At 39.8% G+C, this 25362-nt stretch overlaps 2 protein-coding genes across 2 annotated transcripts in view; one reads left to right on the top strand and one right to left on the bottom strand.

Annotated features, from left to right (window-relative positions):
* The window catches only part of HHLA2 (HERV-H LTR-associating 2), a 254259-nt gene that overhangs the window by 125895 nt on the left and 103002 nt on the right, over nucleotides 1-25362 (bottom strand). The gene's annotated exons all lie outside the window — the stretch shown is intronic.
* The window catches only part of IFT57 (intraflagellar transport 57), a 70170-nt gene continuing 66832 nt past the window's right edge, over nucleotides 22025-25362 (top strand). The window contains exons 1-2 of the mRNA XM_010386609.2: nucleotides 22025-22484; nucleotides 25038-25200. Coding sequence (XP_010384911.1) covers nucleotides 22273-22484; nucleotides 25038-25200 — 375 coding nt within the window. The 5' untranslated portion in view covers nucleotides 22025-22272. The remainder of the gene's footprint in view (nucleotides 22485-25037; nucleotides 25201-25362) is intronic.

Genomic DNA, 25362 nt, shown 5'->3' with positions numbered 1-25362 from the left:
GTTATCCAGTTCCAAAATCACTTCCACATTTTCGGGTATCTTTACAGCAGCACCCTACCAGTACCAATTCACTGTATTAGTCTATTTTCATGCTGCTAATAAAGACATACCTGAGACTGGATAATTTATAAAGGAAAGAGATTTAATTGACTTACAGTTCAGCATGGCTAGGGAGGCCTCAGGAAACTTACAATCATGGCAGAATGGGAAGAAAACATATCCTTCTTCACACAGCAGCAGCAAGGAGAAGTGCCAAGCAAAAGCAGGGAAAGCCCCTTATAAAACCATCAGATCTCATAAGAACTCACTCACTATCACAAGAACAGTATGAGGGTAACTGCCCCCATGATTCAATCACCTCACACTGGGTCTTTCCGTGACATGTGGGGATTATTGGAACTGCTAAAGATACGATTTGGGTGGGGACATAGTCAAATCACATCAGTCTTTCTATCAAATATAAGAAGCCAATCAGCAATTTGTTCCGGTTTTTGTCTAATTTGGAACTGAGCCACAGATTCAATGAGTATCCATTATTTAATTTAGGATTTTAAATTATATAAAAAATTTATTTATAGATATTTATCCCATTTACCTTTACCTAATTTGCTTTCAGCAGTTTACCTAGATAACTTACGAGAACTGACACATTAGACAAAGCTAGTCATCATTGCAAATTATCTGTTAATTACCTTATATAACTGCATATCAGGTAAGTGTCATGAAAGTAAGAACCTTAAAGTTAAATTTCAAAAGACAAACGTCCCCATCAAACCAACAGTTTTATTAAGACTTAAGACTGGTTTTATTCTCTAAATGATTCCTCAGGCATGTGAACTTGAAAAGCATTAACTTTTATTTGCTTAGTTTAGAAGTACTTATTTTTTTATATGCCAATTTGGTACCATAGACAAATACAGTTAGACCTGTACGTACCATCAGATGTAAATAATGATCTTGTAGCATTAATTTTTTGAAACTTTAACCATGGGTTAGGTACAACTCACTACTTAAAAGGACAGTTAGATTCAAACTGTGCCTCTGTCAGACTAGCAATTTTAGCTGAAATTCATCTATCCCACATGGCTGAAGCCCTTCATCAAATTTTAGAGAGAACAGGGTAGCAAAGAGGCAGAGCAGCAGGAAGGGGAGGCTAATGGAAGAAGTTTAGCTCTAGTGTCAGAACGCCCATGAGTCTCTTTCCCATAGCAATTGTTACCCAGGATTCCTAGATTGTAGAGGAGCCCCCGACCCTCAGGGTCTCATTATTTCTCCCTCTTCTATCCCCCCAATAGAACACTCCTGTTTCTAATTGCTTCTAATTGTTTCTAGTTTACAATATGCAAATTGTTGTGGCCTCAAGGGTGGGTAGCCCTTTTGGCTAGGCAGTGAGGACCTTAGGGGGTCTTACCCATGGCTGTTTGTCTTTTCCAGTAAATGCCTTGTGTGCTGGCTGGTTGCAATTAAGAACTGTGGTAAGCAGCATAGCTTGTTGTCTCACCTCGAGTTGTTTTTGCCCTTCTTGGACTTTGTCACAGCTTTTAAATGCCTTAAAAGCAATCTTGACCAATTGAGATATCAGCATTCCCAATCACCCTTCTACTTTTTGTAGTTTACTTGTATGACTTGTGCTGCTAGAGTCCTGCTACAATGTTCCCCATTTCCTAGGATCCCTATTCAGTGTCTAGTGCAAGCCGCCAGAGGCTTGGAGGTAGGATTGGTGGTGACACAGATCCCACAACTCTTGGCCCACTCTGGGTTCAACTTTTTTTTTTTTTTGAAACAGAGTCTCTCTCTGTCGCCTAGGCTGGAGTGCAATGGCACCATCTTGGCTCGCTGTAACCTCCACCTCCCGGGTTTAAGCAATTCTCCGGCCTCAGCCTCCCTAGTAGCTGAGATTACAGGCACCCACCACCATGCCCAGCGAATTTTTGTATTTTAAATAGAGACGGGGTTTTGCCATGTTGGCCAGGCTGGTCTCGAACTCCTGACCTCAGGTGATCCATCCAACTCAGCCTCCCAAAGTGCTAGGATTACAGGCATGAGCCACCACATCTGGCCTTTTTTTTTCTTTTCTTTTCTTTTTTTTTTTTTTTTTTTTTTTTGCATCAAATGCCAAAGCTCCAGCTTCTGGTAGATGATTCAGGTTATGGCAAACAGGGTGCTCAGGGAGACCAAGCCCTTCCACCTCCTATGAAAACCTGTCTCTCAACAAAACTAATTCCTAAAACTAGTTCCACAGTCAGCTATCTAGCTCCAGATTGCCCTTATCAGGACAGGGGTGTCTCTCAATCCCCCAGATCACAAAGCAGCCAGGGACAGAAACACAGAGGTGTGCTGTGCTTGGTCCAGAGATCTTGCTGCTACATGCAGAGAATTACCCTTCTAGTCAGCCCACAGGGCAAAGTTCACTTACTTCCCCAAAGGAATGTCAAACAAAATGTCCCAGTGATCCATCAGGGTAGGTCCTAGTGACAATCCAGTGGGCAGGACACCAAGCTGGAGGCCCATGAGAATGGCACCCAACCCCTCTCAGGCAGCGTAAGTGGGTTAGTCCAGGCAAGCTGCCTCTGCCTACTGTTTCATTCGTAAGGAGCCTTTGAAGAATTTGGGGTCAGAACCTGAGTCCCAGTTCCATCTGGGTCACCAGAATTTTGTTACCTACATAGTGGGTGGGTTTGGACACTTAGCAGGTATCAACCCAATGACCACAATGATGAAAGATTTAGCAAGGGGATTTTATGACTTGTAATAAGTAAGGAGAACACTGGTGATAATTTTCAAAGCAATGTTCCTCCAAGCTGGGGGCTGGGTCAAGTTTTATAAGCATTGGATAATGAGCTGTGACCTGATTGGGTCTTGCAATCAGGTGATGCCAGGAGGCATGATTTGACTGGATCCTGCCATGGAATGATGCCAGAGCTCTATCTGATTGGATCCTAGATCTTGTTATGCAATGTCAGCTTCTTAATTCAGTTCCCACTCTTTATGCACTTAGGTTTCCCCTGTGGTGCACACTTGGTTCATCTGGGCATACAACCTAAGGTTATGTGACCTAAGAGTTCATGGCAACCGAAAAACAATTGACAACTTTGTTACATAAAAGTTGAAGCAGATTGGTCTGGTGCAACTACAAGCAGATATTCACTGACAGAATGTGTATGTGATAAAAATGATCTAATAAATTTTCCTTATTTTTACAATAGTATATGACAATAGAAACTTCAAAAAATTAAAAAAGAAAAACATAATGCAATAATCATAATAAAATAACTTTTAAAAAGTTTGATTTTTGTATGCATATTTTTTTAGAACACGTTTTTTATACAATTTTCAGATCTACTTTTGTATTACATAAGTATTTTTCCATGTCATATCTCAAAACACCTTTTTCAATGTTGCCTAAATTAGCACCCATATATACTGTTAAATATTGACTATGGACCACTGGACACATTAGATGATTCCAATTTTTTTTCTATTGTAAAAACTAATTAAAAATTCTATTTACATAAAACCTTGTCTGAGTTGACTATTGATATAGAAATGTTTGTATAGAGGGACTATCAAAAAAAGAGAATATACTCTAAAATTCTTGATTTGCCTGGCAAATCCTTTAGAAAAGGACAAAGCAAGATTTTTAAGAAGCTGCTTTTTTGGGAGAAAGCATTTGTTCCCCTTGAATTAATTCCACTCTGACCAAGATAAATTAATGCTTTTTGAAGTAGAAGTAATAGAAACTTTGGGAGAAAGTGAAAACACCTCACAATCTATTATAACCAAAGAAAAGAATGTCAAGCACATTATGAAAAATGTGCCAGATATAAGAAAGGTTTATTTCAAAACATTCAGAACATTGAAATGCCAGATAGTCTATTATTGTGAAAGACAGTTCTGTCCTGATGGAGGCTCAAACTAAACTCTGGCACCTGAATCACTTAGCAGGTAACAGAGGAAAGAAAAAAGAGAAACATGTAAACAAATTCAACTATTCAGATTATAGTTTCAGGGAGCAGGATATAACTAAAAACAATAAAGATTTGCATCAGGAAGTTGAAACTAGCTTTGCAGAAAAAGACAGCAATAAAGACAGAATAGACTTTACTACTTGAAAAATATTTTTTAAAAGTCATCAAGTGAAAGAAGGTAGAACTGCTTAATTTTGATTTTATTTTCTCTTCATAAACGAGAAAAATCTTTACTGTAAGGTAGAACGGTATGAATAGGAAGTCGAAGCCCAGGATGAATGGAATGAAGTGAAAACTATGGGAGCAAAATTCACATTGCAAAATATCACAGGGAAGTGTAGTTAATCTGACAAGCAGTAGCTTGTGAAATAGAAATAAGGTGGTTCTGAATTCTTATCCATAGCAACAAGATGCAAGCTACAAGCAGTGACTTTCCTTAGAGGATAACTCCTAGCTGCATTTCAGAGTCAATGGCAGAAATTTAAAACATACAGACGTACAGCCTCCATCCAAACACCTAAGTCAGAAGGTCCTTGTTGGTGGAGGACGGGCATCTGCGTAGCAGCACAACTGCTGTTTGATGAACCGGTTTTCAATGGACCAGGATCACTTACACCATGTGTTTGAGAAGACTCCCATCAAATGTTAAATTTGGTCCCTAAAAGGATTAATTATCAATTAATGACATGGGTTTCATAGCTAGAAACTACCAAGGATAAATAGGTATCACAAAATACATGTATTTCTGAATATACATTGAATGATTGTGTTCTCTTAAGACGGGCAAATTCAGTAAGTTTCTCAAACAACAACAACAAAAAACCTTTATTTTTGTAGCCTTAATTGATGTCCGACATAGTTGCCCTGCTTCCCCTCTCTCCATAATTCTTAGAATTGACCCCTAGTTGGGATATAGCTACCCAACCAGATGCTTTCTGGAGTCATAATACTTTTCAATATTATTTTAAGCTTTCAACCCACTAGAATTTATGCTAAAGCAACGTAAAAGAGCTATTATCTCCCATCTCCACATATATATTCTCTCTTTGATTAGGCCTGCTAGAAGTGAGATAGGAAGATAATAGAGATAGCAAGCCACTTGGCTCTGTTCTAGTCTGACTACAAAAACAAGGGGAACATGAGGAAGACAAAGGTGTAATCCCACCAGTCTTCAAGAATTACAGCACTAAATCCAATAATTAGATTCTGCGCAATTGAAGGCCAATCTATTGCTGTATTAAATCAATTACGAAAAGCATGGATTGGTAGAAAATCTGTTTTTCTAATTTTAATACATCCTTGTTTTGTCTTTAAAATTGTGTAAATTTCTTAAATTATTGAATTATGCAAACTGTCACAGCAAAATCAACTTGATAAATAAATGATATCTATTGCTGCAAAGGACTAAAACGAGAATTTTGTATTTACTGATAGGTCAAAGCTAAGTCTCCAATAAGGATTTCATTGTGATATAGCTTTGTCCTGAGTTTTAGCTAGTCCCTGAGCCAATTTATTTTAAATGGTGGATTTTCTTATCTTCCCAACTCATTTTAGTTTGGAAAAACTGGTTTCATTCTGATACCTCTGAGTTCTCCAAACAATATCACAAATTAGTAGCTCTTCATGTATAAATCATATGGAGATTAAACAAACTCAAGGGTAATTTGATACATAGCCATAAGATGTATTTTGCTTTAGTTTCATTCATTTCCCTTTGCTTCTTTTGTTACTTTGCATTTTAACTATTGTGCAGACAGAAATTAAATACTTTAATCTATTTTATAATTCAATATTCATTTACATTTTGGCAAGATTTTTAGAGAGAGATATGACTAGTAAAAGGCGAAATAATTTTTCTGAACATCCTTCAGGACAAAGTGTTGTCATTCTTCCCAACTCTCCTACAGTTCTCTTACCGTGCTAAACACATGGCTCTTGATTGCACTGAGAACACCCTTATGAAGTCATAATTTACCTATTCAAGGCCATTTATTGCTTTTGGGTAAGAATTCAGTTCCCTAATTCCCAGTTCAGAAAGGCCATTTCTGGAGGTAAGTTTAGGTTTTGTTATTTTGGAATTATATGTCAGATTGCTGTTGAAATGTTTATCAACTACCTCAGAAAAAGAAAGAATCATGAAACAGCTCCCTATAATTTGTTATTTGGATAATTCCTGGATTTCATTAACCTGGATTTAATTTATAATAGATGAGAGATCCAAGAAAACCTAGCTCTGTTGACATGATTTGGGCCACATGAACTTTAGATTTTATTTTTCTACCTTATACACTATTATATATGTTAATTTTGTGTCCAAAGTAGATTTAAGACAAGAACAGTCAATTGAGTGCTTATTAAGCACCTGTGTACCAGGCGCAGGGAAAGAAGGAAGACTGAAACAGAAGTAAATAGGCAATACAATACAATAATATTGTATCTTCAATATAAGTTGAAGATGGTTATGATGAGTATAAATCCAGGAAGCTAGCAATGGAAGGAGAGCTGAGAAGCAACCAATCAAGCTGCAGGTTTTCTAAACCTTCCTTACAGGAAGCCTGTTGGCTGGTTGTGCTAGCTTAGAAAAAAAATGACCACAAAATTATTTGGTATTCCTTCCATCAAAAGGGAAGTAGGGAGTGGCCAAGATGGTCAGCTAGAAGCAGCTAATGTGTGTACCTCTCACGGAGAGAAATGGAAGGGGCGAGAAAATACAACACCTTCAACTGAAACATTCAGGTACTCGCATTGGGACTAATCAAGAAAACAATTTGACCTATGGAAAATAAAGAAAAGCAAGATAGGACCTGGGAGCAACATGGAGTCAGGGGAACCGCCTCTGCCCAGGAAGGTGTCGAGTAAATGTGCAACCCCGGGAAACCACACTTCTCCCATGGATCCTTGCAACCCTTGGATGAGGAGATCTCTTTGTGAGCCCACCTCACCAGGGCCTTCAGTCTGACACACAAAGCTATGTGGAATCTTGGAGCAGTTGCTCAGGCATGTGTGGAGACCCTGGAGCCTTAAATACTCAGACTTTCTGGCAAAAGTAGCTACAGCTCTGGCAAAATGGGAGGGTAGACCCCTGTTCATACAGGAGGAAAGGCTGAATCCAGAGGGCTGAGCAGTAACAGCCTGCAGGTTGCACTTCCATCACGCCTCAGAAAGTCAGACCCACTGTCTTGGAATTTCAGCCACCCACCAGTAGCAGTATTGCACCTTCCTGAGAAGGAGCTCCTGCGGGGAGAGGTGGGCCCTCCATCATTGCTGTTTGGGTGGGTGCCTTAGCCATTCCAGCCTTCAGGCTTTGAAGAGTCTGAACCGACTGGGGGTGGAAGGGATCCCCCAGCAAAGCACAGCTGCTCTACCAAAATGTGACCAGATGGCTGCTTTAAGTGGGTGTCTGATCCTGTTCCTCCTCACAGGGTGGGACCTCCCAACTGGGGCCTCCAGGCACCCCCACTGGTGTTCTCCAGCCAACAGAATGTTGAATTCTCCTTGGGACAGTGCTCCCAAAGGGAAGGGTGGGCTGCTATCTTTGCTGTTTGGGAGACTTAGCTGTTTCCGCTTTTGGGCATTGCAGTGTCTGAGCAGACCAGGGGCTGAAGGGATCCCCCAGCACAGCACAGCTGCTGTACCAAAACATGGCCAGACTGCTTCTTTAAGCGAGTCCCCAATCCCATTCCTCCTCACTGTGTGGGACCTCCCAACCAGGGTCTCTAGCCACCCTTGTTGGTGTTCTCCAGCTGAAAGAGATTTGTAACCTCCCTGGGATGGAGCTCCCAGACGGAGGAGCAGGCCACCGTCTTTGCTGTTTGGATAACTTAGCCATTCCAGCCTTCAGGCTTTGAAGTGTCTAAGGTGACAGGGGGCTGAAGCAGAAATGCAAATCAAAACCGCAATGAGATACCATCTCACACCAGTCAGAATGGTTATTATTAAAAAGTCAAAAAGTAACAGATCCTGGTGAGTTAGTGGAGCCAAGGGAACACATCTACCATAAAAACACATGCACACAAATATTCATTGCAGCACTATTCGCAATAGCGAAGACATGGGATCAACCTAAATGCCCTTCGAGGACAAATTAGATGAGAAAATGTGGTACATATACACCATGAAAAACTATGCGGCCATAAAAAAGAACAAGATCATGCCTTTTGCAGGAATATGGATGGAGCTAGAGGCTATCATCTTTAGCAAACTAACATAGGAACAGAAAACCAAATACTGCATGCTCTCACTTATAAGTGGGAGCTAAATTATAAGAACTTACGAACACAAAGAAGGAAACAACAGGCACTGGGGTCTACTTGAGGGTGGATGGTGGGAGGAGGGAGAGAAACATAAATGATAACTATTGCATTATCACAATAATACTTGATGAAATAAAATGTACAACAAACCCCCATGACGTGTGTTTACTTATGTAACAAACCTTCACATGTTTTTTAAAAAAGGTATTTTTGTTCCGTCCTCCTGAGGCTGAGTAGAAGCTATCATACAATGATGTTCCTTTCTCACTGTAATGCTTAAACCTGAAGCCCTAAGAAGTCTCACTACCCTGAAGCAGGCAGAGATATTTTAATGCTCAGCTAAGGCAAGTCAATTTTGTAAGCATCAGTTCCCTGATGGAGAAAACCTGGAACTCTGAGACAAGAGACTGAATGTTCTGAAGAGGTTGACTCTGCAACCTTCCAGATCCTGTAAGCGTGCAGAGGTAGCCCACCCTTCCTTAGTAAGAACTAGTACTTCTGGAGCATCTCCCAGCACAGCAGGAGTCTTGCCCATACAAGGCAACAGATGATGCCCTGGAAGGCTACCTCTACTACCTCTCCTTAGCTCCAGGCCAATAACTAGGGTTAAATCCCAGTGTTACCCACCTGGGGTTGTTCTGTGCCTTATAAAGAAGGAAAGAGACTTTATACCTGAAGAATTGTGTGAATGAGCTGGCATATAGGAGCAGGAATCAGTGAATTCCTCCTGAAAGTGGATTTTGGAAGTGCTTGATCAAAGAGGCCAGAAAGTACAACTGCATAAAAAGAATTCATTGACTTGGGAGCACTTTCTCAAGACCCAGGATTTAACACCCTAGCAAGGACCTCAAGGGATGGGTAAACTCACAGCTGGTGTGGCTCCTCGAAGCCTAGCCAATTCTCAATAAAGTGGGAATGTTCAAGGTGCCCTAGAAGTGGGTAGATGAAGGAGTTGAGGCTGAGGAAAGCAGACATGTGGAATGGATACACGCCAAAGGCCAGAAAACCCCCCAGAAGATTATGTTCCTCAGAAGGGCCTAGAGAACACACCATTCCCCAAGGTCATCGGGAATATATTGGTGAGAGGAACACCACCACCACTAAGGAACTCTGTGATGTTTCCCTCTGGAGGCAAGGGATGATGATACTAGAGGCAGTCACATAGCTGGCCTGATTAATATCATTAAGATGATAGGACCTTGACGTAATAGAGGCCAGATGGCAGCACTTATCATTAGAAGGCAGGAGGCTGTAATTACCATAATGACTGGGGGCAGCCAAGGCTGCTTGACCCACAAGGAATTGTGGAGATAGTTAATAGAGCATCGTAGTTCTAGGGGCAAAACAGATGGGCAGTTTACAAGGGTGCTGCTTAACACTACAATGAAATGAAGACAAGAATGGAGGAGCAGGATGCTGGGTGGCTGCCCAACAATGTCACAATTGCTTGCTTGGTCAGTTCCCAGACCTCAACAAACGTTCACATCTATAACCCATAGGCTAAAGAAGGGGTTGGGGCCTTAGGAGAACTCTCCCTCACCACAGCAACTATGTTTCATCACAACAGAGTCCTTGAATGCATGAATAAAACTGATACATTTGGCAAGTAAAGTAATCCCCACACTAGGTTTCTAGCCTGTGGAGTAAGAGCTATTACAGTGGGAACAGCCAAATGGAAACCTCTGAAACTGCCATCCCAAAGCAGTAAACAAATAACAATATAGTATCACCTGGAGAGGCAAGGCAAATATGTGTGACAGCATTAAAGAGCTGAAGGATGCAGGAATTGTGGTTCCTATCATATCTCTATTCAATTTGCTGCTTTGGCTCCTTCAAAAACCAGATGGCTCCCGGAGAATGACTGTAGACTATCACAGAGTCAACCAAGAAGTATCCTAGTTTGTAGCTATTGTGCCCAGCATGGTATCCTTGATAGAACAAATATGTCCTCAGATACACATTATGCAGGTGCTGATCTAGTGAATGCATTCTATTTAAGCCCAATCAGGAAAGAGAATCAGAAACACTTTGCATTCACAGGAGTAGACAACAATATCTATTTAAAGTTTTCCTCAGAGCTACGTTACCTGTCCTGTCCTCTGTCATAACAGAGTTCAAAGAGATTTGGACCTCCAGGACATTCCATAGAACATGACGCTGGCCCCTTATATCTGTGACATGATGCTGATTGAGTGGGAGCAAGAGGTGATTAGTATGCTGGAGGTCTCGGTAAGATGCATGCACTCTAGAGGATGAGAAATTAACCCAACGAAGAGGCAGGTGCAGTCACTTCAGTTAAGTTTTGGGGATTCAGCGACTGGGGGCCTGCTGAGACAACCTTACCAAAATAAAAGACAAACTTGTATCTTGCATCTCCTACACAAGGAAGGAAGCACAGCATTTTGAAAGCCTTTTTGGTTTCTGGAGGTAACAGATTCCAAACCTAAGAATATTGATCTAGCCCATATATAGGATGATGCAGAAGGCTGCCAGCTTTAAGTGGCGGCCCTTAGACTGCATGGCAGCACAGAGCGAGCACTTTCACCCAACCTTGCTTCCCTTTACTCTTCACTTGTGAACAGTCTTGCATCAAGATCTGACTGTGGTCCCTTCCCATGTTCTATCCCAGGCAAATAGCCTAATAAAATTTTTACATATCTAATCCCATTTTGGCCTCTGCTTCTTGGAGGACCCAACCTAACATAAATACTTTGAGAAAGGTCACAAAAGATAAAAGAATAAGGAATCCCAAAAAGAGGCTATAGAAGAAAAAAAAGGGAGGACTAAAATTTACAGTAAGAAGAGAGGATGATTATATAGGGTAGGCCAAAATGACAACAGAATATGTGTAGCATTCCTATCATTAAATCTTCTCCAGTTTCAACTGGGGAAGACCCCTTGTCTGGCATGAGGAGTTAATCATAGTGCCATTAGCATGATTTTAGTGGTATTGACTGCAGAGCCAGACAAAGGTGTAAAAGATACAGAATCCAATCAGCCACCATTAAAATATCATTAAGAATTGTGACTCAGCCAGACAGGAAGATTGTTAAATAAATGTTTCAACCAGATAATAAAGGATTAATACAGGAAGTTAGTTGCTGCCTGGGTAGAGGGTTGCAATCTCAAATCACATGAAAGTAATTTAATTAATATTATTTAATTAGGTGATTTAAGGGCCAAACTTGAACCTATATGAAAACAATTTAGTCTTAAAACTATGAGCATAATATTCTCCTTTTAATGGTGACTATAATAAAGGGTCAGCAAGTCTGTTTCTTGATAGGAAGCACCATCCTGGCTATATGCAGCCACCTTAACTCTTGAATTCTAGTTAGAGATCTCTGGGCTATAATCAATGTCAGCTTGTTGGATAGTTACTTTATCTTGGTTGTTATGTATTTATTTAAGACAGAGTTGGTTGGTCTTAACTGGTTGTTACCCAGGCTGGTCTTGAACTTCTTAGCTCAAGAAATCCTCCTGCCTCAGCCTCCCAAAATGCTGGGCTTACAGGTGTGAGGTACCATGCCCAGCCTATCCTGGTCATTATTTATTGATCTGGTAACCTCACCTAATTTCAGATGGTAAAAAATTCCCCAGTAGAGGCAGATATACCAAGAGAGTAGTGCAGTTTATGTTCCAGGGAGCTTTACTTGCATGCTCCCTTCCAAAGTACTGTAGCTGATTTCAAATTCAAAATTTTGTATTTCTTCTTATTAAAAATTATGCCTCCCCCACCCCCACCCCCACCCCCACCAACTGTACAAGCTTCAAGCCCCACAAAGCCAGAATCTGTCCCTGGAGTTTACACAGCAAGCTAAGAAAACTGAATATTGTCCTGAATAGGGGAACCACGTGAGAATGTCGGGTAGTACAGAGGCATGTCCATATTTGCATTTTAGGAAGATTACTTTGGGAACAATGTAGACAAAAGACTGAAAGAGGGTTAGATCTGGGGGGAAAACTATAAAGAAGCCGTCATTGTATTCCAAGCAAGAATAAAGATCTTTTGCTTTTTATTTTATAAAGAGTCGGTGTTTCCTTTGAAAGAGCAAGATCCTCTGAGGCATTTCTAATTTTACTTTTAAAAGCTCCCTTTTCCCATTTCAGAAGTATTATTCTTCCTCCAAGAAGCCGAGGAGATTAAAATCTTTCACAGTGTAATAGTTTGTTCTTGCCTTCAGAAGTAAAATATGAAATTTTCATACTCAACAGGGCTAACTTACTAGCATAAGGAAAATAGCAAGTATTTGTTTTAAAATAAAATGTCAGTGTAATAATAAGAAAAATGAGAGTTCTTCTGTGACCTTTTTAGCCCAATAAGAGACTCAAATAGTACACACTGTATCCCTGGATGATATGCTCAATATTATTTTTTAAAAGTATATTTAGAGTATATATTTCAACATTAAATACATTTATAGTTGATCTTAAAAAAATAAATGTATAGTAATCAAGAAGACTGAAAGGAAAAGGTGGGTTGTTCTACCAAAGAGCAAATCTTACTCTAAAGCCACAAAAACAGTTTTAGCAGGCATAAAAATAAGCAAAAATATCTACTGATGTCAGTTTGAAGTTTGAAGTCTAGAAATGGACCATGTAAGCTGTCTTAGTTCATTTTGTGCTGCTCTAAAAGAATACTTGAGACTGAGTAATTTATAATAAACAGAAATTTATTAGCTCAGAGTTCTGGAGGTTAGGAAATCCAATATCAAGGTGCTGGCATCTGACAAGGACCTTCTTGCTGTGTCCTCACATGGCAAAAAATGAGATGGAGAGATACAGCAAGAGGGGGCTGAACTCATCCTTTTATAGCAACACCAATCCCACTCATGAAGATGAAGCCTCGCAGACTAATTACCTCTTAAAGGTCTTACCTCTTAATATCATTACAATGGCAATTAAATTTCAAAATGACTTTTGGAGGGGACAAATATTAACACCATAGCATAAGTGTAAACGTTTCACATTAATAGAGAAAGAACGAGCTGGTAGATGGTCAGCCATTTTTGCACAACTCTATGAGGTAAAAGAAAAATCATTATTGACTTCTACTTTATGGGTAAACTATGGGGAGGATCTCCCCTTCTTTCTTGGGGCTTAGACAACCATAAATTCTACATTCAATTGTCTATTCTTCCTCAGAAAGTTGCTATTATAAATCCATGCTCTGCCTTGTGGTACTGGGTAGAAGGGAGAAAAGTCTTTTACAGAGCTTATAGTATTCCTCTGAAGTCCATAGTTACAATGAAAAGAAAAAGTATACACTGGGCACATATCTAGTGAAAATTATAAGTTGTTAGAAAGTCATTAAAAATATTTTAGTTTATGCCTTTGATTTAGGACTTTTTTGGGGTGAGTTCTTTGGAATGAAATTAAACACGTTCCAATTAGAATTCTTAGTGGATAGACATGTGCTTCTAGATCCTGGAAATATATGACTATATCTGGCAGACTCCTTACTGAAGTTCTTAGCCAAAGAGAGTCGACCTATACCTCTGTATACCTAGGCAAAATGGTAAGCAGCACCAGCCTCCATATTAGACAGAAAAGAAAGGAACCATCACCTTTGCTCTGAAGTTTGCCTCTCAAGGCAGGATACCTACTTCAAATATATTGCTTCTTCTACTAATTTCTCTTGCCTAATTCTTCCTGATCCTTCCATGCAGAGGAGAAAAATGAGACTCCAGAGAGAGGAAGTACTATAGGCTATGGGGGTACAAAGGGGAAGAAATCAATTCTGTTTTTTGGAGGGGTTAAATAAATGTCTGGAAAGCTTTCATCCCAAACACTCTCTACTTCTCTATGATACTACCTTTCAGTTGCCAAGTACATGTCTTTGCATTAAAGCACGAGCTATCTGGGCATAGACACCAGGCCCATGAGTCTTTGCATTACCATCCAAAACCCAGTGCCTAACATATTACGTGTGCTAAAGTATTTGTTGTACCAAAATAAATAAATAAATACATAAATCTTAGAAAATACTTTCTCCCTCTCTCTGTGGTTGCCAAAAAGCCAAAATCTGATCCCTGGATCTATTAGTTTGGTTTTTCACACTCTCACCTTCAGAAAGAAAAGAATCTCTCATTAAAATCTTACTAGATGCAAATGCAAAATGGATTACTTTTTCTCTTCAGAAGCAAAATGTACAGGTGTGGAGTAGGAATTCATCTCCACAAATAGGAAGGAGCTACGAATAAAAATAAGGCATTTGGACTTAACATTTTATTACCGTGTAATGGTTTGGGCAACCGTTTCCAAAACATCAAGATAAGGTGCCAATAACTATTTGTGAAACAGGCCATCAGAAAGTCTGGCATACTGTTCATTGAAATTCAGAGTTGTACCATGAAAGTATGGTAATTCCACAGGAGGTAGCATCTAGCCGATTCTGCTTTTGTTAGGCTCTAGGGAGCCCTATTAAGAGAGCTTTCTCCTGTGACATTTATTTTTAACACTACTCTCTGTCTTCAATCTAATTTTTCCTTAAGGGAAGAATGTTGTCCCAGACTGTAAAATAAATTGAATCTTTTAAATCTAGCCCTTGAAGAATAAACCAATTTCTACTTAACCTTCAAAACTCTGACAGATCAGATCAATCCTTGTTAGTACCCAGAATGTATCAAATCAAAGTGTTACTAATATACATGATGCAATAGAACTCTTATCAGGAAACTAGGCTGAATGTTTCAATATTTGCAGTTACTTATATGTTATTTTTCCTATCTGACAGTTTGTATGGTTTGTACCTTTAGCAACCTTTCTTTTTTTAATCTAAGTTTCACTACTTCAGTACATATTCCACATAAAGAAATTCAGAAGAACTGTATTTTAACGTCAACTACTGTAGCAAAAGCTGCTGGTGTCTGCCCAGATTCCTCTTTCATCAGGCTGATGTACTCACTCTCCAGCTGCCATGAGTATTGGCTGTTCAGCGTTCACAGCTGCATCTTTTTCCAGAAAATTACCCTTGGCCAATAAGAGCCACCCCAACCACAGACGTCTGGGGAAGCTCAGAGTTTCCAGTGATACAAGGGTATAAAGGCTACCTTTCTTGCCCCAAAGTGGGCCAACTTCATAGTGCCTTTCATGCCTTACAGAATATCTCATGGTGTCGGTTACTAAGTTCTGTTGAATCTGCTTCCTAAAGTCTGTTAACTGTCATATTTTCACTATTCTAATTGCCACTCATCCCAGTTTAGGACAATCTCTCATCGAACTATTCAAATCACCTTCTGAATCAATTTTCACCTTTCTATAGTCCCTTCTCTACATTATTGCCAGAACTCTAAGATGCAAATTTGAATGTCATCTACCCCAGCCCCCACCAGCACATACCTACCTAAAATCCTTCAATAATCATCCTCATCACCTACCCAGGGATAGTAAACTGAAGTCACTTCACACATACATTGGTTTCTCCCTGAAAAAAATGACACCATGGAGCGAAAAAAAGCCTTGTAATATGTACAATATAATTGGATGGCATTTCTCTACCTTGAGAGCAAAAGTCAGCTGAAGCAGTTAACTATTAGGTCAGTGCAAAAGTAGTTGCAGTTTAGACAAGAATTCCTTCTACGCTTGGCTCAGGAATCTTGCGGTATTTATTGTATGGGGACACTTCTTAGTCTCAGATTGGGGTAATTCTTTCCTAGGCTGAATATATTTTAATCCTGGAATGTTTTGACATGAAGTACAGCAATGATGAAAGTAAACCCATAGCAGTGATAATGCTGTTGAAGAACAATTTGTGCATATTTGATATTTAAGTATCTAAAGGTTGAAATTTTGTCCTATTAAAGAAACAGACTGACTTGTGACTCCAGTTTATAACATGTAATTGAATAACTTTGACTTTTGGTTTTACATTGAAAGCTATGTCTACAAACAGTATTGGAATACTTAATAGAGCTTATCCACTGCACTGCCCGCACCCCCCCCACCCCACCATCCCCCCACCCCGCCCCAGCCCTGCCCCACCACCTCTTTTTCTTTTACTTTTAGATTTAGGGAATTTATCAGTATCTGGAATGGTTTGTCAGCCATTAAAGAGAATATAATGAATTTATAAACAAGTAAAACCTCTACAGGAATTTAAATTGTAAACCACCCCCCCTTAAATAGCTGTAACAAATTTACTACATTTATAAATTGAATAAGATTTGAATGTCAAACTGAAAAGTTCAGAACAAGGCTTCTAAATTTTGAAACTTAATCCATTAATAAATATCTTTAACTAAAGCGGCCTGTGAAATATTTTCTGTGCAAAAAGGTCACCCTCAAGAGCATTAGGATCTCACACTGACATACAAATGTAGCTTCGGATCCTTGCAAAATCAGAACACATGGCAAAGTTGGGCTGCATTCTTGCCTGACAAAAATGCCCCCTCCTCGAGATGGTGCAGGAATTTTCAGGGTCCCCATAGGTCTCTCACACACGTCACTCATTTACCTTTACATGCCTGGTCCTTATAAAGGTATTTGCAATTTCGACTCATGAATTTAGAGCAGTGGTTCTCAATCAGGGTGATTTGCCCTCCCACCCCCACCCCACGCCACCCACCCCCACCCCCACCCCCAACCAGGGGCCATTTGGCAACGTCCAGAGACATTTTTAGTTAGACATTTTAGACATTAGGGGTGGTGATACTGGCAACTAGTGGGTAGAGGCCAAGGATGTTGTTAAACATCCTGCAATGCACACAGCAGTCCTCCAACAATGATCCAGCCTGAAATCACAATAGAGCTTAGAACGAGAAACCCCAACCTAGACTAACACACCTACAATCCTCTAGAATGGCAGAGCCTTTGCAGTGATCTATTTGTGTATCCTGGAGATTAATCCATTGATATTATATGGCTCACAAGTATCTTCTTTATTCACTGTTTATAGAGGCCTATTTTGTATCTGGGTTCTTAAATTTTTATGTTTCTCTTTTTAAGTATTTTACGAACTCCTCTACATCGAGGTTAAAGATACTGCTTTCTTCTACACGTTACAAATGTTTTACATTTGTCTTCAATCCATCTGAAATTTATGTGATGGAAGTCATAGATATAATTTTATTTCCATATGGATAGCCCATGGTTTTAATAGCATTTTGTGAATAGCTGATTTTTTTTCCACTAGGAGGTAACATTGATTCTGCTGCATACTAAGTTTCCATATGAATGCTCATCTGCTTTCAGGCTATTTTGTATATATTCTGATAATATCATTAATTTATACTTGTACCAGGAATCTTGCTGATATATTGTAATTCCTTCCTCATACTTCTTTAAAATTTATGCTTATAGGCCACAGGCCGGGCACGGTGGCTCAAGCCTGTAATCCCAGCACTTTGGGAGGCCGAGACGGGTGGATCACGAGGTCAGGAGATCGAGACCATCCTGGCTAACCCGGTGAAACCCTGTCTCTACTAAAAAATACAAAAAACTAGCTGGGTGAGGTGGCGGGTGCCTGTAGTCCCAGCTACTTGGGAGGCTGAGGCAGGAGAATGGCGTGAACCCGGGAGGTGGAGCTCGCAGTGAGCCAAGATCCAGCCACTGCACTCCAGCCTGGACGACAGAGCGAGACTCTGTCTCAAATAAAATTAAAAAAAAAAAAAAAAAAAAAAAAATTTATGCTTACATATGAATTTCAGAATAGCCCTCCTAGAATTGTAGTTGAAATTATACTAAATTTATAGATTGGGCAAATATGCTGATTTTTCTCATTATAAACATTGTATTCCTATTTGAATTTTTCCAAAACTTTCAGTAAAGTTTAACAATTTCTCTATAAAGATAATGATAGGTTTGTTCCTGGGTGCTATGTGTTGCTTGTTATGAGGTTTCTTTTTCTAACTATCATCTCCAGTAACTTTTTGGGGTTTTAAGTGCTTTTAATTCCAAATAGTCAATAGAATACTATGCATCCAATAACTCTTTTTAGTTTGGATCTCATATATGGCAAACTTGCTGAGCTGTCTTAAAACTTGTCTGTAGATTCTCTTGGATATTTTAATTAATCACAGCAACTGCAATAGTTACTCCTATTTTGTCGTCTGAGTGCGCTGGTTCTGATCTATAGGACAGTTTTGAAGAGGTAATGTCTTCACATTGCTTTACAAGGTATCGCTTTTAAAGATTTACACATAAATACGATTTTTTTCCGTCTAGATTTTTGGCGGACACTTTTGATGAGGTTGAATGGGGCTTAGAACATGCCACCCCAAAATATGCTGCTGTTGCATATTGATTATTGTGATCTGAAGGCACCTGCGATACAGCAGATATATGAAGGGCTCTCTGACCTTCCCCTTTCTATTTAAAAGCAAGTCATAAAATTTCCCATGAGAAAGAAGCCATCCCTGTACCAGGAAAAGAATAACATTTTTATGACGGGAGACTGGAAATTAATGCTAAAATGGGTCTGCAGAAACAAACCTGTTAAAATAATCCTTATCTTCCGCTAATTTTACCCATATTTTTCCTAGTCACTTTTCTACAGTTTGTCAAGCTTAAATCCCTTTTCCTCTGTCTTATCACTTCCCTACAAACGTATCATTCTTTGTCTTCTTAAAAAAAAAAAAGGCATGTAAACTGTTGGTCCTATCAACTTCATTTTTCCTTTGCTCCCATGTGCATGTAAAAATGTTAAATAAAATTTGTGTGCTTTCTTCCTGTTTACCTGTCTTATGTTCATTTAATTCACAGGCACAGCTACTTCCAAAGAGGGCAGAAAAAGTTTTTCCTTTTCTATAGTTTCAAGGAAGATTTATTCAGTTAGCGATTTTCTAAGTTTTTAACAACCCGAATGGGTGGTACTAAGCCATTTATAACACAGCGCAGCTTTGTTCTTTAAGCCTAAGGTTTGCCTCAAGGACTTGCTCTTCTATTTGAAGATGCGGCTGGAAAGCCTTCCTCCAGTCTACGATCGGCCTCCTTTTCACCTCCAGCCTTGTTAAGCACCTTTCAGGGAAATCCACTGAGCTTAAATTGGTTTTGACTGGGATGCTTTTTTTTTTTTTTTTCTTTAAGACAGAGTCTCGTTCTATCACCCAGGCTGGAGAGCAGTGGCACCATCTCTGCTCACTACAACCTCTGCCTCCTCAGTTCAAGCAATTCTCCTGCCTCAGTCTCCTGAGTAACTGGGATTATAGGCACCCACCACCACGCCCGGCTAATTTTTGTATTTTTAGCAGAGACGAGAGTTTCACCATGTTGGCCAGGATGGTTTCGAACTCCTGACCTCAAATGATCCACCTGCCTCGGCCTTCCAAAGTTCTGGGATTACAGGCATGAGCCACTGTGCCTGGCCTGGAATGCTATTTAGTTTTCAGAGTTTCACAGAAAGATCCAAGAGTTTTAAAAAGCTGAGGCCGGGGAATTGCTTGAACCCAAGAGGCAGAAGTTGCAGTGAGCCAAGATTGCGCCATTGCACTCCAGCCTGGTTGACAGGGCAAGATTCAGTCTCAAAAAAAAAAAAAAAAAAAAAAAAAAAATTCCTTCAATTACCTCACAGATAGTTTGTAAGAAATAAAAGTCAAAGTCAGAAGACCAGCTATCAATAGTGGTCAATAAAATAAAACCAGGGATGAAATTGATATTTTACATGAAGAGTGAACATGGTTCATTCTCTTCAAGCTCTAACTCCTTAGTCAACAAATTAGCTAGTCCTGCAAAAACAAAACAACAACAAAAACCTAATATAAATGTATTTCCCAAAGCTTCCAAGTGGCTGAAACAGCTAGAAGAGGATTTGAGTGCATTTTCACACACATGAAGAAAACTATCAAGGAAAAGACCTTTTGATGTGTTACAAACTATTACCGGTAAACAAGGAATCAGCAAAAATCCCTGAAATGAACAATGAAATATCAGTGTTCAAAAATTTTTTATTGGGGAAACATGCAGTGTTGAACAGTTAGCGTTTTTTGTTCTCTTTGTGCCACAATTACTGGAAATACTTTATATTTTCGGGTTTTTTTCTTCTTCACAGTTAAGGGGGGAAATTATTCTTTTATACTGCTTTTAAGCCAGGCTGAGTCAGTATTGTACCTGGAAGGAAATGGCTAAGACTCCGGGAGTCGTTTTATTTCCCCCAAGTTAAAATACATACGTTGTTGGAGGATTTATCAGCTAAAAAGCAACGTTTGACTATTTCATACAGTGTTACGTAACTTCCTGAAAATGTCAGAACATCTTAAGTAGGCAGCATGCCTGGCAAGAACATCTCCCTCCCTGAGTGTAATAAATTTACTTCCCAAGTCTGAGAGCTTTTTCAGAGTCATGGAAAAAGCCACAGTTTGCTTGTTAGTTAACTTAGGACCCCAAAACATATATGTAAGCTTTCATTCTTCAGTTTTACAAGGCCATACATCTATCTTACACTACTGTGACTGTTATACAAACATGGAACACCCCCAGGCTGCATACGTGGTGGTGGTTGGAGTATGGACATACGGGGAGAATCACTGTTCCAAAAAGGCAAAGACCAGGAAAGATCAATGTGGTAGTGGGGTAACATCAAACCCAATTTTCTCACTCAACTTTATTAAAAGCAGCTGGCTCATGACTTGTGCTAGGCAAGCAATGTTATTTATTTAAAAAGCAATTCTCGGTGGGCTCCCCTTCAGGTTATTCTCTACATAAGTCTGTAATTTTAAGTACTTTCTTTCTTTAATGAATACTTTAATGAATGTCATTTTAAGTACTTTCTTTCTTTAATGACTTTCTACTGATTTTTCACTTTGATAACCTTATTAGTATCAGAAACAAGTTAGCTGTAGACGGATTAAAATGAAAAGTGTGTTCTCATTTTTCTAACAAAAACAGGATACTGTAGATACATTTCAAATTTCAGTTATCCAAAAATGTGGCCCTTCTATACTTTGCAGTGGCAGATACAAGAGATCAGTGAGCCCTTGAAAGTCACGTTATAAACACGAACATATGCTCAATCTCTTGTATTAAGTTTTCTTGCAAAAAACTACCAGGCATCCACCACTTACCTCATTTTTTGCAACTGTTAAGAAAATTGCCCGATACACAATCCTTTTGAAAACTGTAAAGCTGGGCCATTTCTGTGGTCAGTTATGTACCTTTTCTTGAATTTTCTAGGTCAATAACTGCAGAATACAGTAGTAATACCCTATCTTTAGCCACACTTAGAGCTTTAGGGCAGGGAAATTCCTTTTAAGATCATCTCTATTCTGCTGGATTTAACGAAGTACCCAAAATCTTTATACTACATGTAATGGGTTCGAAACAGATTAAGCAGCAGGATGGAAGCTTAGTATTCTTGTTTTTGAAGTAAAACAAAGCCTCCCAAATGCCTCCTTTTGTTCGTTGTCTTCTTCCTCATCCTTCTAACCACTTTCCTAGCACTGGAGTAATAGCCAGGAAATGTAATACAGTACTTCAAGCTTTACAGTATACTGTTATGTGCAGCATTGCCTAGTGAGAGAAAGAAAAAATTAAAAACAGAAAGAACGAGAGAAACCTCTTGTTGGAAAGTTCCTGCAGTAAAAGTGAAACCTATGGTATTGACTATCTTTACAACTATGAACAACTTTTCAATTCTGAGAAAATAAAGGTATCAGTGGGCCAGTGCACCCTTCAATACTGCACGTCTTCACCTCCCTTTAATCTTTTTAACAGCTACTAGCTGACCCAGATGCCCGCTTAGTTGCCTTTAGCAACCACCAGGTCCAACACACCTCAAGCCAGCTCAGAGTCACTAGCCGCCTCTCCTCCGTCTTCCAGAGGCCGAGGGAGGAGAGGCAGCGGTGAGTGGGGCGCGAACGCCACGCCTCCATGAGGGGCGGTGCTGCTTCCCGACCACCATTTCCGCAGAGGCAGGGCAAGAGGCGGGCCACGGGCGACGTCATTCAGAAAAGCCGCCCTGATTGGAGGGAAGGAGGAGGAGTCTAGTTTCCCTGGTGACGGGTTGTCCGGTGGTCGCCTGGTAACCGGTCGTGGCTGTACTGGCGGCTGCAGGGCTGGCGGCTTAGGCCGCAGAGGTCTGTGGGCCTGAGCCCACGCTGCACTCTCTCCGTACTGCGATGACTGCTGACCTGGCCGTCGTCACGACGTCGGGTTTGGAAGATGGGGTGCCTAGGTCCCGTGGCGAAGGGACCGGGGAAGTGGTCGTGGAGCGGGGGCCCGGCGCGGCCTACCACATGTTCGTGGTGATGGAGGACTTGGTGGAGAAGCTGAAGCTGCTCCGCTACGAGGAGGAGTTCCCCCGGAAGAGCAACCTGAAGGCCCCGTCCAGGTGGGTGCCGGTGTCCCCAAGCGCCTGGGTGCCTGCTAGCCTCCAGGGAGATGCCCTCCGTGGTCCTGCTGGGAACCAATTCCGTGAGAGCGGGTTAGCAATTCCTTGCCTCCGTCTTCCTAGCCAGGGAAGGGCACTTCACTCCAAACTCCGGGGAGGTCCGTGGAGCTCACGCAGCCCTGACTTGGTATTTTTGTAGAGAGAATAAATAAGTTTTGGAACGGCGGAAAGGATTGGAAGACAGCTTGCCTGTTTGTTGTTGTTGTTGTTTTTTAACACACACACATTACCACAAAACACAAACTATATTTTCTGATTATAAAGATAAAACAAATACTCATTGTAGAAAACTCAGAAAAACACAAGAAAATGTCTAGAAAAATTATAAAACCGCCCAAAATCTCGTCTCCAGAGAGGAATGCCATTATCACTTAAGGCTTTTTTTCTAGTTTGGGGTTTTTTTGTCGTTGTTGTTTAAGACCCTGTTATACAACTGGGGACCGTGGGTACTTACGACCCTGTTAAGGGAGCACTTTAAATGCGGCTAGTACATTTGTTAACTACCTGCTGTGGTTTAAAAGACTTCTGCCTTTGCAATAACCATACTCTCAGAAACTGAAAAGTGGAAAAGACGAATGACAACTATTGAATTGTCCCCTATCATAGAACCTAAAGTTCTACCCTTGTTCCGGTGGGGGAGAAGTCCAACATATCCTGAAAGCAATGCCATTACTTGCTGAGGGTAGTGGTCGGCTAGGACCTTCTCCTCAAATCACTGTAGCTTAGCCAGATAAATCAGTTTTATAGCTTTTCTTTCACTTTAATACTTACATTTATTTTATTCCATAAAAGGCAATCAATATTAAGAATCTATAGTACTTAATGTCTACAGCCAGGCTCAAATAATTTCCCTTGATAGTTTTAATCTCATTCCACTGCTCTCTTCCAATAAATTGAATTGAAAGATATGTAGGCTTTATGTAAACTGTTCATATTAAATTAGTCCATAGTCGGAGAAAAGATAAAGGAAAAAAGTAGTGTTGCTTGATCCATGTTAGAAAAGGTAGTCCTGGGATTATTAAAGTGAATCGATCAGGATAGTATAGACAACCAACATTTCCTGTATTAATAAAAATGCATTTTTTTCCAAGTGTATTTTTCAAATGAAAAGAAAATGACCTTAAGATTCTGTTGATGTCATCTCTGTGTCTTCAGGGGTTCAGCAGGATACTTTGAATCATGGATTTGTGTGGGAATATCCTAGTCTAATGGTTCTCAAAGTGTGATCACCAGACCAACAGCATCAGCATCACCTGGGCACTTACTAGAACTGAAATGCCTCAGACCCTTTCCTAGGTCTATCTACCTTTTCAGTAATTATAAGGATGGGGCCTAGTGTTCTGTTTCAGTAAGTCTTCCAGATGATTCTGATGGACACTAATATTTGAGAACCAGTGCCCTAGGTTTACAGTATCTATTGGTGTTCATTCCTCTGCCCTAGAGAAGTCATCTGCCAATAAGGAAAAGATGACTTTTTTGGTGGATGGGTGCTTTGAAAGGATAGTGAGCATATACCTGGAAGGACTTCATGGCCTTTTTTCTTTCCAGCTTTCTGTTATCTTCCAGAACATTTACACTTATCCTGCAGGATAAAGTTTGGAAAACATGAAGGAGTACACAACTGACTTTTATGACAATGATTATAATAGTTGTAAATACATTGCAAACATAATAATGATAGCTACACATAAACAAGAAAAATAAGATCTTTGATTAAACTGACTTGAATGTTGTTGCTAGTGAGTTTTATTCCTATAATGTTTAGGTATAAATCATACTGATCCTCGTAGAACTGTGTTTAGTAGACGAGGGGATTAAGCAAGAGCCCACAGATGTTTTTTAGATTGGTGATGTGACATTCACAGTTTCTTAATCCTGACTACACCTTATAAACATGTAGAAAGCTTTTGAAATATACCCCATACTGGGCCTACACTCACTGAAGTTCTGATTTAATTCATTCATGAGAGAAGAAGCAATGTTTGGCCAAGTACCAGTATTTTTATTAGCTCCTCAGGTGATTGAATATGCAGCCAAGATAAAAACAAATGTTTACCATAGGTGATAGGTTAGAAAGAGTAAAAAATGCATAATGAGTAATCTTTTGAGATCTCTTTTAAACTCTGAGGTTCTTCCAGATTACCATTTTCATTAATAAGGTACTAACGTATTATTACTGACACTTAAATCATTTTGGCAAAAACTCTACATGCTCTGTACTCTAACATGCACTACATTTCCCGGGTGTAAGGTCTTTGATCTAATATTTTGGATACAGTAGTAATTGCGCTAATCCTGATGATTTAAAAAATTTAATGTGAGTGCTGTGGATTACTGGAAACTTGAAAGGGTGAATTATCGAGGCCTTTTGATATGATGGCCATTTGGGGGGAAGAAAGATTGCTGGACAGTTGTGAATTCGGCCCTATTAGTTATTATAGACTTACTTGCATTATTTCACATACACCCCCATTCCTCCTTGTTTTGAAACAGACACTATTTTGCACTGCCTACCAACCCTGGTGAACAGTTCTACATGTTTTGTACTCTTGCTGCTTGGTTGATTAATAAAGCAGGACGTCCCTTTGAGCAGCCTCAAGAATATGATGACCCTAATGCCACGATATCTAACATACTATCCGAGCTTCGGTCGTTTGTAAGTGTAAACAACCCTTCTTTCTCCATGTTCTCAAGTTATGAATTTTAACACTGATAATTTAATAACAAATGCTAGCCATTTAGATGACTCCTCTGTAAATATAATTATGAATTTATTTTCAGGTAAAACCTCCTTAAAATAGTTTGTATTATAACATTA

This window comes from Rhinopithecus roxellana, chromosome 1 (genome assembly GCF_007565055.1).
Source record: "Rhinopithecus roxellana isolate Shanxi Qingling chromosome 1, ASM756505v1, whole genome shotgun sequence".
Lineage (NCBI taxonomy): Eukaryota > Metazoa > Chordata > Mammalia > Primates > Cercopithecidae > Rhinopithecus > Rhinopithecus roxellana.
The sequence above is the reverse complement of the archived record's forward strand: the minus strand, read 5'-3'. Positions and strand labels throughout refer to the sequence as shown.